Here is a 13,386-nt window from a genome sequence, read left to right as displayed (position 1 = left end):
GTACAGTATGTACTGACTCTGTTTAATTAGTATAACAACGGCAGGTGGAAGCTATATTAAGTGCAGCTCAGGTTACTTGGTTTGCTGAGAAATGTTCATTTAGGTCTCGATGGAAATGAAAATTATACAGTATGTACTCAGTATGGTAGGGTTGAGTTGTATAGAGCAGTATGGGATGATTTTCTAAAACTTGTTTCAAGGTAAACATGGCTTACAGCATACAATGCATGCAAAACCTTTTGGACATTGACTTTTAATGGGAGAGGTCTGTTTTAATGTGTTTATTTAGTAAAACATATTTAGAGAATAAAGGCTCTGAAACTTGAGTTTAAAAGGAAGATTGTTATCAGTGTGTGCTTTAATCATACACTTACACTACATCTAAAATATATATTTCCTGTATCCCCATTTCCTAACATTTCTCTTGGATGTTGGCAGAGGGCTGAATTTCAGTCAGTCCTTGTAGCTGTTGGATTTCATAATAACCTTATTGTTGCATTCAAAGAAAAGCCTCTTCATGTTTAAACAAAGCCTTGTCGGTTTATGTGGGACAAATATGGATGACATAAATTGGCCTTTATTGTCTGTAAAAGCATAATTAGATCTGTGGGATCTCAGTGGACGGTGCAGCAGGACATTTGAAACAGCAAACAGTGCAACCCACACCTCAGAAACCTCTTTGTCTGTCGTTCTTTAAGTGTCAGTAACAAAAGCGAAAATGACCTCATAAGTACATCTGGTACTCAGCACTTATGAGGTAAAAGAGAGCAAACAACTTTGGGATGTTCCATAGGTTGCATGTATATGAGCCTAATAGGTAGATAGACCTTTAAGCAACAATACTGTAAGACAATAAACTCAATTGTGCATTGTGTGTTTTGTTTAATTTGAGAACTTTTAATGGATTTACTATGGGCCATTTGGTAACACTTTATAATAGCTTCTAAAAACACAAGCTTATGTAATGATAAAATAACACACAATCATCAGGTAATGATTATTAACTTACAGTTACTTCATACATTTATTTATATTGCACCAAATCAGATGGCATCTGCCTCTTGGAAATCCAGTTAAACAGAAAATAATTTCAGTTGCAAACATATAACAACGGTCAAAAGAATCAGTCTCTCTAGTAATGTTAACGAGTCACAATCAGATTCCTGTCTCCCATTCTTTCTTTCTCACTTCATTACAGTGATGTATGCTTGAGCAAGTCTCTCCATTCTCTCCTAATTTGTCAGCTGGCACCTGCCCAGTGGTTTTAGTTTCAGTACATCATTCTCTTCCATGCTACACTCTACTTCTTGAAAAACGACCACCAGTGTCAGTCTACAGGCATGCAGTGTGAGACTGAGCTTTTAGTTAATTGCTAATGTGCACATGCTAACATGCTCACACTGACCATGCTAATATGCTGATGTTAAGCCGGTATAATGTTAATACCATGTACACCATCATAAGCATTTTGGCATGCTAACATTTGCTAATTAGCAATAAACAAAGTACAACTGAAGCTGATAGGAATGTTAGTAGTTTTGCAGAATCGAACAAAATTTCGCTAGAGGAAAAATCTGGGTATAAAAGCACAGTTTATCTTGAGGTGGACATGAATGAGTGTAGCAGATTTCACATAAATCATAAACATAAACAGTTGTTGAGACCTTTCACTCATAACCACAAATGTTAATCTCATTGTGGTGGTTGGAAAAAGTAAGTTTTTATCCTCTGGGCACCAGGAATGGAAAACTTTTATTTGTAGGAAATGCGGAATCAGGCGTTAAAGGGGACGGTGCAATTTTGGTACGTAATGAGCTAATTGTAAAATGTATTTGTATGCAATACATTTTGTAGGCACTCGTGAAATCTAATAGTTTGCTATTGTGGGGAATACTGTATCGTGAAGTCTCTACCACTACAGCTGCTGTGGGTGAATGTTTAACTGTTGGGGATTATGTAGTTATCTAAGTGTTCAATGTTATTTCACTGTGACTACTGCTATGTGTTGTGTGACTGTATATGTTGAAAGCTGTTAATGTTATTCGTGTGCGATTGTATGTGACTGCGTGCTGCCAGAGGCTGTGGTCTCTTGGAAGCCCAATAAAAATTTCTCCCATACATACAGCCACTGGCATTGCCAATATTTCTGTGATTACAGGTAGGCCTACTGGTGGACTGTTTGAGAGGTTGCATCAAATTAGATTTCATCTAATTTGGTGGCAAAATAACTCTGAGTTAGCATTCTTTATTTGATCATCAATTAAGTGTTTATTACACACATAAAGTAGTGAGTTGATCATTTATGAATGGTGAGCAACAGGAATTCATGATACAAGTTTAATCTTTACATTTGAAATTGTCTTAACCACCTATAACCACTTTCAAAATGATCATTTCTGTAGCAAAACATCTTGGAGCTATATATATACAGTATATATTAATTATATTTATGAAGTATTAACAAACTAATTTTTATAGTTATATTAGCTCCATAAATATTAACATAGGCTACTATATACATTATGTCACAGATAAGAAGGGTACATGCTGCATGAATGTTATGAAATGTGATAAAAGGCCTTTTCTTTTATGTTCTATTCAGGCCACCTGCTCACATGATCAAAGCAGGCATGGCAACAATTTATTTTCAATAAACTAGTCACCTAGCAACACATTCAGGTAGTCAAGAGACACAGATACAGCATGATGATACAGCTTTGTCCTGTATGGGATCACAAGATAATGGGGACAAAGACATTGCATCTGTCTATACACCTGCTTGATCACACTAAAGACATTTTCCAGTGATATAAAATAAAATATAGTATTGTTGGTGCTGTCATCTTTAGGGTAGGAATACCGGCTTACTTAACGGAGGAATAAACACACACACTCATCGTTGGTGCTTCAACCAGAACGGGGAGCTCGTACTCTCACTTTTTATTTCTGCACATGCGCAGTTGTACATCCCTCACAGGGCATGACTATATCAGGGTAAGAACACACTTAAACAACATATTAGTTGATATGTTAACACCCCCTCTTGCTCTTATACCATACAAGTCGTAGTAAAGCTAACTTTATCAACTACTGTACACACTTAGTTCACAATTATGCATTACACACATTTCTGGCAGTCAATTTTCCAAACATATAACCCATGAATTTCTCATTTCTGAACTTCGTTACAGGCTTAGTCAAAACATGTGCAACCATGTCCGTCGTTGGACAATATTCACTGATTACTTTACCATAACTGAGTGCAGACCAAATGAAATGATACCCTATGTCAACATCTTTACATCTCTGACGACATACTGGGTTTAGTTTTTGTTTTATGACCTTTTTGAAGTGCAGCCTACAAAGCAGTAGGGGAGACCGGGTATGGTTGTAACACTTTTTGCTTCAGTAACTATAACTCACTGAATTTTTTAGCTACAGTTCTCAAATTTTTATACAAAGTATCCATACTTATTCACTACAAATGGCACCAATTCAATCCTCTACAAGAATATCACAGACCTCGTGAGTTGATGTCAAATGCATTGTGTTCCCTTGTTACACCCCAATAGAAAAATAGATGCCACACTATATGATAAGCTTCCAAAACAGGTAGTTATATAAAAGAACAATGTTTTTCTCTTGCTGTAACAGACTTTGTCTGATGACTCACGCGCATGTATAGTATGTATATGTAAATTTAACTATAGAATAAACTTACTTAAAAGTATAGGGGTAAACCGGGGCAAAAGTAACATGGGACGAAAGTAACAAGGCGATTTTCTCAGAGCCCTGACTGCATTTGAAGTCCAAGCTGTGACAGCACCTTCAGCACGCAACCCTTGATGGAGCTGCCAAATATCGCATGATTTCATCATCGTTTCCTGCAACCGCAAACTGTTTTCGAGCACGGCAAGTAAATTTCTGAAATTGGACTCTTTTTCAAATTACAAGTTGTGTCTCTCGTTTCATGTGTCACAGTAATTATTAATCTACAGGCTAGTTAGTGCTTTAACACACCATGAAGTTTGCCCTGTCAGAGTTTTTCAGTATAAAAATAAATCGTGTTTATATGTCAGGAGTTCCTGTCCGGACAAAAGTAACACTTGTTACTTTCGTCCCGCTACACCTGACCACAAGTGTTTCTTTTGTCCAGCTGCTAATGTGGTGACTTTCTCTGTGTTTCAGCATTTATCAAACATGTTTATGTCATATTATACCAACAGAATATGCCAGTAGCGTGGGTCAGAAAGACAGAGGTCTGATTCAGCCAGATGTTTGAGAAGGCGTTTCTGGACATCTCTATTAGAAACATTAGTCTCAGGTCAGCTGTTAAAGTCTCATGCCATATGCCAAGCGCTTTGTTCAGATAATGTAGGAGGAGGACAGAGATAACTGGGGAGAAGACTAGACCACAGATCACATTATTAAGTCTTCTCCTTGGACTAGGAAAGGAAGCTGCATGCTTATATTAAGAGAGCGGCTGATATTTATTTTGGCCTGTCTCCTAAGGAGGTCAGTGTAGTAGGTGTCAGTAAAAAGCACTCAAAATGCAGATCGCTCATACTGTTCTTACTAAAACAAATTTAAAATCATTTCTGTAAATAAAATTTATTTTCATTTTTGTCTTATCTTTCTAAATTATGTTTTATTTTTTCACTGTTTCTGAAACTGCTACAACATGAAAATATCCCCAGTGCAGGATCAGTAAAGTCTTGCTTTATTTTAATCAAGTCAGGTTCATAAACAATCTCCATCTAACCATTTCCCCCCTGTTTTAGGTGCACACATTTGCACATTTATATTATATATTTATAATATATGCTTAATATAATATGAAATATTCTAAACAATTCAAGTTTGGGCTGTCAGGTTACTTTTGAAACTGAATATTTAAAATAAAAATATAATATATATTTTTTTTAAAGATAAAGCACAAAAGATATTTGCAGTTACACATTAACAAGGTCACAGTCATGTTTATTTATTAAATACAAGGGTAACACAAAAAATCTAGCTTGTTGTGTTACTTTTGTCCCAGCTGACAGGGGTCGAAATGTGCCACTTATGTTTAAAGTGAAATTATACGGAAGTCGTTCTACATTTGTACAAAATACCACCTGTGTGGTACACACCACACGTGTGAGTTAGTGACCACAGCAAAAATATAATTCTGTCTGAAACATTATCTTTTAAAATCAGGTTTTTCTGAAAAAGGGTACTTTCGCCCCTGCTCTCCCCTACTCTAAACCTGTGCACGCCCTGACAACGAGGTATAGGTACAGGTACAATAGTGATCATTTGTCAAGTGGATGATGTCACTTCCTTGCTCCAGCTCGTCCTATAAAAAGCGGGTGCTGTTGCGGCAAGGTGTTGGTGGAGAGACCGGAGAGGACCGATGCTGCAGGAGATTTAGCTCTCCAGAAATAAGCGATAGGCGGCTAAGTTTTATTCAGAATGCGTCCGTAATCCACTGACTGTCTTCAAAGGGGTGAAATCAAACCTTCTGATATAAGCTTCGCTATTTTCTATTCCTGGAGAGCTTTATGCGCCCGGTCTCCAACAATGATCGGGAGAGGACTGTTCATTCTGGCAATACTGTCCAACTGCGGTGAGGAAACCTTGTTGAAGTTAACTGACATTATGCTTACAGTCGGGTTGTTTGAGAGAAACCTGCATTAAGAGATGCGGTTTGTCTGCGTTCAGCACCAAGGACAGCGACTAACACATCTCTAACGATGGAGTGAACGCACCTGCACCTTTGGCACATTCAGTCCCCTGTTACTGAAACAGTCGGTGTGTTTTAGTAACAGCGGGAAATAACATCCGAGCTTTAGCGATTAGCAGATCTATTATGAAGGGAATGATTCATATTTTTTTTTCCTTTTCTTGCTTTTCTTGCAGTTCTGTCATTGCCACTGACTCAAAGTCAGCTGGAGAATGAGGACGTACAGGTAAATATTGTGTTTTTATTAGCAGTATTTGCACTATTAATGTTAGTGTTACTGTAGATGTAGAAATAGCATAAGCTACAGTATTATATGTGTATTCGAAATTCGAAATTCCATAAATTATATGCACTGACAAAATATATTTAAATATATTCAATACCAGTGATGAAGTCTAGTCCTTATTCTTGCCACACTCAAAAGGCAAGCAGTGATTAGAGATACTTGATCCAAGCAAATTGACTCACTTAAGTGCCTTCTCCACTGGGATGAAATCTCAGTATGACCTTGTTCAAATCAATTGAACAGAGTTTTGACCTCCATAATTTGGTTGACTATTTCTGGATCCATTTCACATCTCTACAGAGAGAGAGAGAGAGAGAGAGAGAGAGAGTTTCCAGAAAAGGGTTTAGACAGATGAGAATATAAGGTGGATATGTGGATGATGTGTGAAAGAGGGATGACAGTTGTGAGATGGGACTGAGTAAATTCAAAGATCTGGCTGCCAGAAGAGAGTAAAAAATGAGTGAAAAATCATCAGGCGAGTGGGATTGGCTTGGCACTGAAAGCACAATGGGAGAGGAAATGATTCTGATATCTCCTCCAAGGGTTTCACATCTTGAAGTTAGTGGGTGAGCTGGCACAAGGGCTGCATTCAAAGAAAAGCAGACAAGTGGAGAACAGTTTTTTTTTTTCTTTTACCAGAACATCCAGAATTCACTCTAACTGTAACATCTTTGCTCACAGTATGAAACTGACTCACCAGAGCTGGCAATTCAAACAAATGATTTAATGTTCTGACCATACAGGCACTATCCAGGTAAATATCAGAATGCAACAGCAAAGGTGTTTGGGTCATGTTGTGCACTGTCTGTGTCTGCAGGTGATGAAATGTATTGTGGAGGCATTGGCAGATGTGCTATCAAGGCCCCACCCCATGCCTGTCAGTCAGGAGTGTCTGGCCACACTGAGGACAGGTAAGCCCCACCTGAAGGACGACAAAATAGGGTCTCACAGTATTTCTGACCAAAAACCTCAAACTTTCAATAATGTCAACGTAATTCTGGCTTTCATATATATTTTTTAAAATTATTATTATTATTTTTTATTTAATGTTTATTTGTTTAGGGACAAGTCTGTATAGCATGGAGCAATGCCACATACCATTTAGCATTTATAGCCTATAAGCTAGTTTATGATACCCATCCCATTTCTACAAATACACAAAACTCAGCCAGAAAACACAAAAAACAGGACAACGTGCATTATATTAGCAAATTTTATGAAATTATCACAACTTAACATATTTCATCTTAGAATAAAGCCGTGTTAGGAGCACATCAGATGGTATCGGATCCATCAGAGAGACTTGAGGCTTGAATGTTGATTTTGTAGATGCTGCTTGTGACCAATATGCTACACAATAGCTTAAATGTGAAAATAACAAGGAATGCGTAATGAGTATTTGCAGAGTAAATTTATGAAATTATGAAATAAATTTTTCTTTTGCTGCTTTGTTGGATGTTTCCGCTGTCTTTGTTCACGTGACTCACCTAAAACAGTTGAATGCAAAATTGTATCACTGTGAGAGCAAGAAAGATAAACATTTAAGCTATATCACCAAACTCCAGCCAGTATCTTGTCTTGTATCACATCAATGATAATATATGGACATACTGTGTTACCCAGAGCTACCACTTCGAGTTCTTACAGTCAAAAGGATGTTAAATGCAAATTTCTTGACTAAAAGATGATGTCATCCTCTTTGATTTATTTTCCTTAACTTCCTTGTGTCTTAAATAAAATGCTGAAGTATAGTGATAGCTCTAAAGCAATAAAGTAATCCTTTTTATGTAACACGGATTCTAAATGTGTAATTATTTTCTAAATTCTGCAACCTTATTTATAAACCAGGACTGAAACAAATCAGCCCTCTCTGGCACAACACTGCCTTTCTAAGTCCTTTTTTTAAATCCAGAGCACAATGCCAACATCATAAGGTTAATGGATTGATGCGATGGCTGCTGAGTAAAAACCCACTGTGATATATATACAAGCGGGGTCACTATCACTCAGTAAAGACTGTTCAGTTACATAGCCAGTGTGTTACCTTGATGCTGTCCTTGTTGTAAAAAATCAATCAGAGCATTACTCACTGAGTGTTTGTTACTGGCGCGCTGAGAGAGAGGGAAACTGTACACCACCAGAGGGATGGAAAGAGGGGAGAGGGGAGGGAGAAAAGGCGAGTCAAAGTCATGGAAAGAGAAGGAAAAAAAAGAAAGATCACAGACCGATATTAGAGCGTTGCACTGTACGGTTGTTATCTTTTTTGTGCTTGCTGCGTACAGTATGCAGTGCCGTTTGTGGGTCAGCAGAAAGTCCAATGCTCACTGCTGTTGTAATTCACTGGGGGAGTCTCTCTGGGCCAAATGATTAATTGTGCTCTTGCTTTAAAAGCAGTAAATTTCAGGGCAATTAGCTCTGACGAACCACTGAAGCAAGTTGCTGAGTCCGGTGAATCACTGAAGGGAAAAGACATATACCTGTGTTTTACCCCCTGCAGGATCCCAATACTGCCTTTTGTCTGTTCTTTTCTTTCTTGACTGAGGTATTTAACCACTCATTTGCATGCATTTTGATTGTGTGTGTGTGTGTGTGTGTGTGTTACACAGATGAAAGGCTTGTTTCTATCCTTCGCCATCATAACTTTCTGAAGGAGCTGCAGGAGATTGCCATTCAAGGTGAGTCACAGACCACGTGTAGCTGATGTCTGTTTGGGTGCGGAACATGTTTGTTTACACGTACATGAAGACATAAAAGATGGCACAGACAGAAAGCAACTCATTTTCATTTTAGGTGGTCAAGAGAGAGCTCAGCTGCAGAGAGATGCAGCTACACCTGACCCACTGACACACACTCCTCAGAATCCAGGTGATGTTGCTGGTAAGTTTCTTCAGATTCATGAGAAAAATGCCCTGAGCTGAGACTCGTGCACATCCATACTTTTCCGCGTTGTTTATTTCTTATCACAATTCAACAACATTACAGTCAGTTCCGTCAACATTTTTAAGTGCACAAGCTGTCAAAATGATTTATCACTTCCATTACTTCCCTTTTTATGCTGTCAGCAAAGCAGGGCTGACAAACAGATGAGATATGCTGAGGTGAATATAGACTCTGCTGATGCTTTCTGTGGACAAAATCAGGACATACACAAGGGAGGTCCTTCCACCTGACAGCACACCCAGCTTTCTTTTGAAGTCAGTGCCAGACTCTCTGTAAAGTACACAGTGGAGGAGTAGCAATGCAAGTACGAGTACAGTAATGACAAAGAATATTAAATAAAATGCATTTCGTCTGAGCTCTCTGAGAACCGCAAAACTGATAAAATTGTATTAAAAAGAGTTACAGGATACATCTGTGGCTCAAAGTATGTGTCTACCCAAGGATGTACCAGAAATGATTACCATAAATTCTGTTTCAGCTCTGTTAGACAAAGTACTGATAAAAAAAAGGCATTTATCAGCGTCACAAACATCTGAGCCAAAAGCTTTACACTTGAACACAGAATAAAAGGATTTATGAAATAATATAACTACAACACATAAAAAAAGAAGCTGGAACCATCAAATATTTGGCATTTATGATTGAAAAATTACTTTCAACGATTGATCGATTATCAAAATCAATTCAATAATTCTTTTGCATAATCGGCATGTCCTTCCTTGAATCATAAAGGCAGACACATTTAAGCATCACATGATGCATAGTTTTGTTATTGTCACGTAAAATCTGACATACTGACCAACTCCATTAAGAAAAAACACAAAAGTTGACAGTTACGGCACAAAATGACCCCAATAATGAAAAGGCCACGCTGTTGTGTAAGCACTTTCAGCATCATGGGGAAATCAATGTCTTCTAGTAAATTAATTTTCTACCCCTCCTCGTTTTCAGATCGATCCATGTTGGAGGCTTTAGGAGGCCCCGGAGAAAGATCCATCCTGTCCCAGAAGAGGACGACAGGAAATGGAGACGGAGAGGAAGAAAAGGACCTGGGAGATGGAGAGTCACAAGAGGACAGTGGCAACGTTAAAGAAGTGCAAACAAAGGGGGAAAATGACGAGAGCCCAGGAAGTCACGCCGCTGAGTCTGTGGATGAGTGGAGTGAGGGAAAGGCTGAAAAGAGCGAGGAAGATGAAGAAGAAGAGTATGAAGAGAAGAGAGCAAATTCAGTGGAGAATTCAGAGGAAAGCATGACCAAGGATAAGAAAGGCAAGTGGATATTTTCTTTGTTAATGTATGCATGTCTTTTGCAACTAATCCTAGTTACAGTAAAACAGATGCATGAAGGGAACACAAAAAATATACTAATAAGATGACAGGGAACATGAAAGTTCTGATTTAGAGCTTGATCATTTAAAGGCCCAGTCAAGTCATATTTATTTTTATTCAAGAAACAAAGGGCACCCTATCAAATTAGAATATGGAATAAGGAATACCAAAGGCAGAGAGCAGAATCTTAAGATGGGGAGATTGCAAAAAAACAACCCTGTCTTGCAGATGAAAACGCCTTCCGCCACGGTACTGGGTGATTGATGGAAGTGCTTCCATCTACATGATGAATTTCAGTCCCCCAACAGGGAAGGGGGGCCAACATGGCTGGCATTCTGACAGCACACCAAAAGAAATGATTAAATGCCTCTATGTCCCAGACTTCAAATGAGCTGGTGTGCATGCTTACAGCTGGAATCATTCACGATAATCGCTACCCTTTGATCAAGACTGCAATCAAGTTTTGGTCCTTTCTCTCTCCAAACTTTTCAACAGATTATCAGAGAAAAGTTTTTTGAGCTAAAACGACAAAGTACAATAAAATATGCATCCTATTCTACAAAAGGGAGCTTCAGCCAAGTCATCTGATTGCTCCAGCCACGTTGTTAATTCCCATAAAGCATAGCTAGCAGTACTGGGGGCACAGCTGCCAGCTGGCACGAAATATTTCATTACAAGGAGTGGTATCTTGCTGATGTATTCTGCCGGTGGTCTGGTAGGCCTCATTCCTTTATTTTTCATGTTCCCAGGAGCTGGATCTGGTGAAAAGAAAGATGCACCCAGAAACAAATCAAAAGAGAAGAAGTCCAATGAAGAGGATGCAGAGGAGGAAGACAAGAGATCTGCACTTTTCTCACATAAAAAAGAGGTGGAGCAGGAAGAAGAGAAGGATGAAGGGGAGACGAAGAGAGGGAATAAGGAGAGCCTAAAGCGATGGACCAAGAGGGGTAAGGCCTTGTCACTGACGAAGAAAGCAGTCGGAAAGGAGGCGCAGCAGCTCAACAGCCAGCAGGAAGTGCCACACCATTCAAAAGAGTTCACAGAACAAGAGGAGGAGGAGAAGAAGAAAAGAGGCATGCAGCGAAGTCTAGAGGAGAAGGAGCTGCAGATGATTGCTAGAAGGTTGCCTGAGGAAAAGAGGGGGTCGGAGGAAGAGGGGAGCGCCAGCCGGAAGTCAGAGGTGTGCTGTCCATCCCTTTATCTCCCAACAAGTTGTAACTTTGTACAGCAGCTGAGAATAACAAAGAAAATAAGTTTACTGGCTTTCTTACTGCGAGTGCAATGAGTAGATTGATACTGCTCATGTGTCTGTGTAGTAAATATGAAGCTGCAGCCAGCAGCTGGTTAGCCTAGCTTAGCATAAAGACTGGGAACAGGGGGAAACAGCTAGCCTCTGTCCAAGGGTAACAAAATCCATCTATCTACACTCATAAAGCTCAGTAATTGGCACGCTATATCTTGTTTGTTACTGTGTGAGACACCCCCCCAGTAAAACTGCAAATTGTTTTTAGAAGATGCGTATGGATTAAACAAACTAGATAAGCATGTAACTTAGTGAGCTTTAGTGGTACTGGTAGGGTAACAGTCTGTTCAGCATACAGATAAGAGAGAAGAATCATCTAACTTCAGACTAGAAAGCCAATGAGTATGTATTTCCCAAAATGTTAAATTACTCCTATAAATAATAACGTTTAATGTTAATGTTAAGGCTAATAAAGTTATTTTCTGCACAACAAGGTTAACATTTACTTGTTTTACTGAGCTGTCTGGTTTGCTAGTTCAAAAAATTTGAGTTTGTTTCTGTATTTTACTGTAAAAAAAAAAAGAAAAAAAAAAGAAGCAGAATCCTTCCTACAGCTCAAATCCCATGAAGATACAAATTGGTGCAGCTGCTGCTTGGCCCCATGTTCAACAGAAGCTATTCAGACTGTGATAGCCTTAATTCTGGTAGTAATGTGTCCTTCCTACAGCCAAAACAGCAATGCATGAAAGCTGATTGTTCCAGATATTTTTAGAAACTTTGTGCAAACTGTATTTATGATTGATCGCACTCTTATTATCTTTTTCCCACTTGCTGTCCCCTCATTATATCTGCAGGAGCCAGAGATTGAAAGCCTGGCAGCCATCGAGTCAGAGCTCGAAAACGTTGCCCAGAAACTCCATGAGCTGCGGCGAGGCTGAGAGAGAGAGATTGGTAGAAAACTTGACACCGCAACCTCCTCTGCCTTCTCGTCCTCCTCCGCTTTACCAGCTGCCTGGTTTCTACATACACAGAGCGTGTGAATATGTGACAATATTTTATCTTTTGCTATTTTTCTAGAGGATGCCCCCTTTGCACCACACTGCTGCAGCCTCTCTTGTGACATTTTGTCCCTCACATAGATTAGCATCCAGTAGATGCACATTGCAGCTAGACATGCATAAAAAATATCCAAATTCTGTGCATTCAAACACGTGCATATAACATTCAGAACACAGAGCAAGGCTCTTAAAGGAAAAATCTGTCCATCGCTGAAGGTTGACAGCTTGTTTTCCTTCATTTTCTCTGACAATCATCTCTGTCTTTCTGCAAGTGTAACATGCCTGCTTTTCAAATGATTTTAACATAGCGCATTGATTTATTTGAAAGGTTGAGGCAGATCCAGGTATATTCACACACTCACACAAACATACACACACACACACCAACAAAGTGAGGTTGTACAGTCACGGCATGTATACATGTACAAAGCTCTTTCTGGGATGTTTACTTACTTATTAAGGGAGAAGAAGAACAATATATAGATGCTTACCAATTATATATACAGATACTCACATCAAGCCAAGGCAATAAGTGAACATTTTTAGCAGATTAATGGCTGGATTGTAATCTTAAACTGTACTTAATTATGTAAGAAATCCAATAAATTTAATTGAGTTTATCTGGAAATCTATGTGTTGGTAAGTTATTTTAATGTCTCTAGAATCAAATGCACAAGACATTTAATACAATAAACTAACAAATTTACACCTACAATAAACTATTTTTGCACACTTCATCACATAGCACCTTATTATATATATAAGTGAAACTGGTAAAGGCAAGTGAACTACCAGAGTGAAG

At 38.7% G+C, this 13,386-nt stretch overlaps 1 protein-coding gene across 1 annotated transcript; it reads left to right on the top strand.

Moving 5' to 3' along the window:
* Window positions 1-5,370: 5,370 nt before the first annotated feature.
* Window positions 5,371-13,212, top strand: chga (chromogranin A). The gene is made up of 8 exons (XM_038726101.1): window positions 5,371-5,611; window positions 5,905-5,954; window positions 6,832-6,925; window positions 8,621-8,689; window positions 8,805-8,891; window positions 9,906-10,223; window positions 11,033-11,463; window positions 12,381-13,212. Exons 1-8 carry the CDS (start codon window positions 5,566-5,568, stop codon window positions 12,462-12,464), a joined length of 1,179 nt encoding a protein of 392 aa, XP_038582029.1. The 5' UTR covers window positions 5,371-5,565; the 3' UTR covers window positions 12,465-13,212.
* The last annotated feature ends 174 nt before the right edge of the window (window positions 13,213-13,386 follow it).

The sequence above is a fragment of the Micropterus salmoides genome, unplaced genomic scaffold, assembly GCF_014851395.1.
Source record: "Micropterus salmoides isolate LMB-PRFRI ecotype aquatic unplaced genomic scaffold, ASM1485139v1 Ms_hic_scaffold_18, whole genome shotgun sequence".
NCBI lineage: Eukaryota > Metazoa > Chordata > Actinopteri > Centrarchiformes > Centrarchidae > Micropterus > Micropterus salmoides.
The sequence above is the reverse complement of the archived record's forward strand: the minus strand, read 5'-3'. Positions and strand labels throughout refer to the sequence as shown.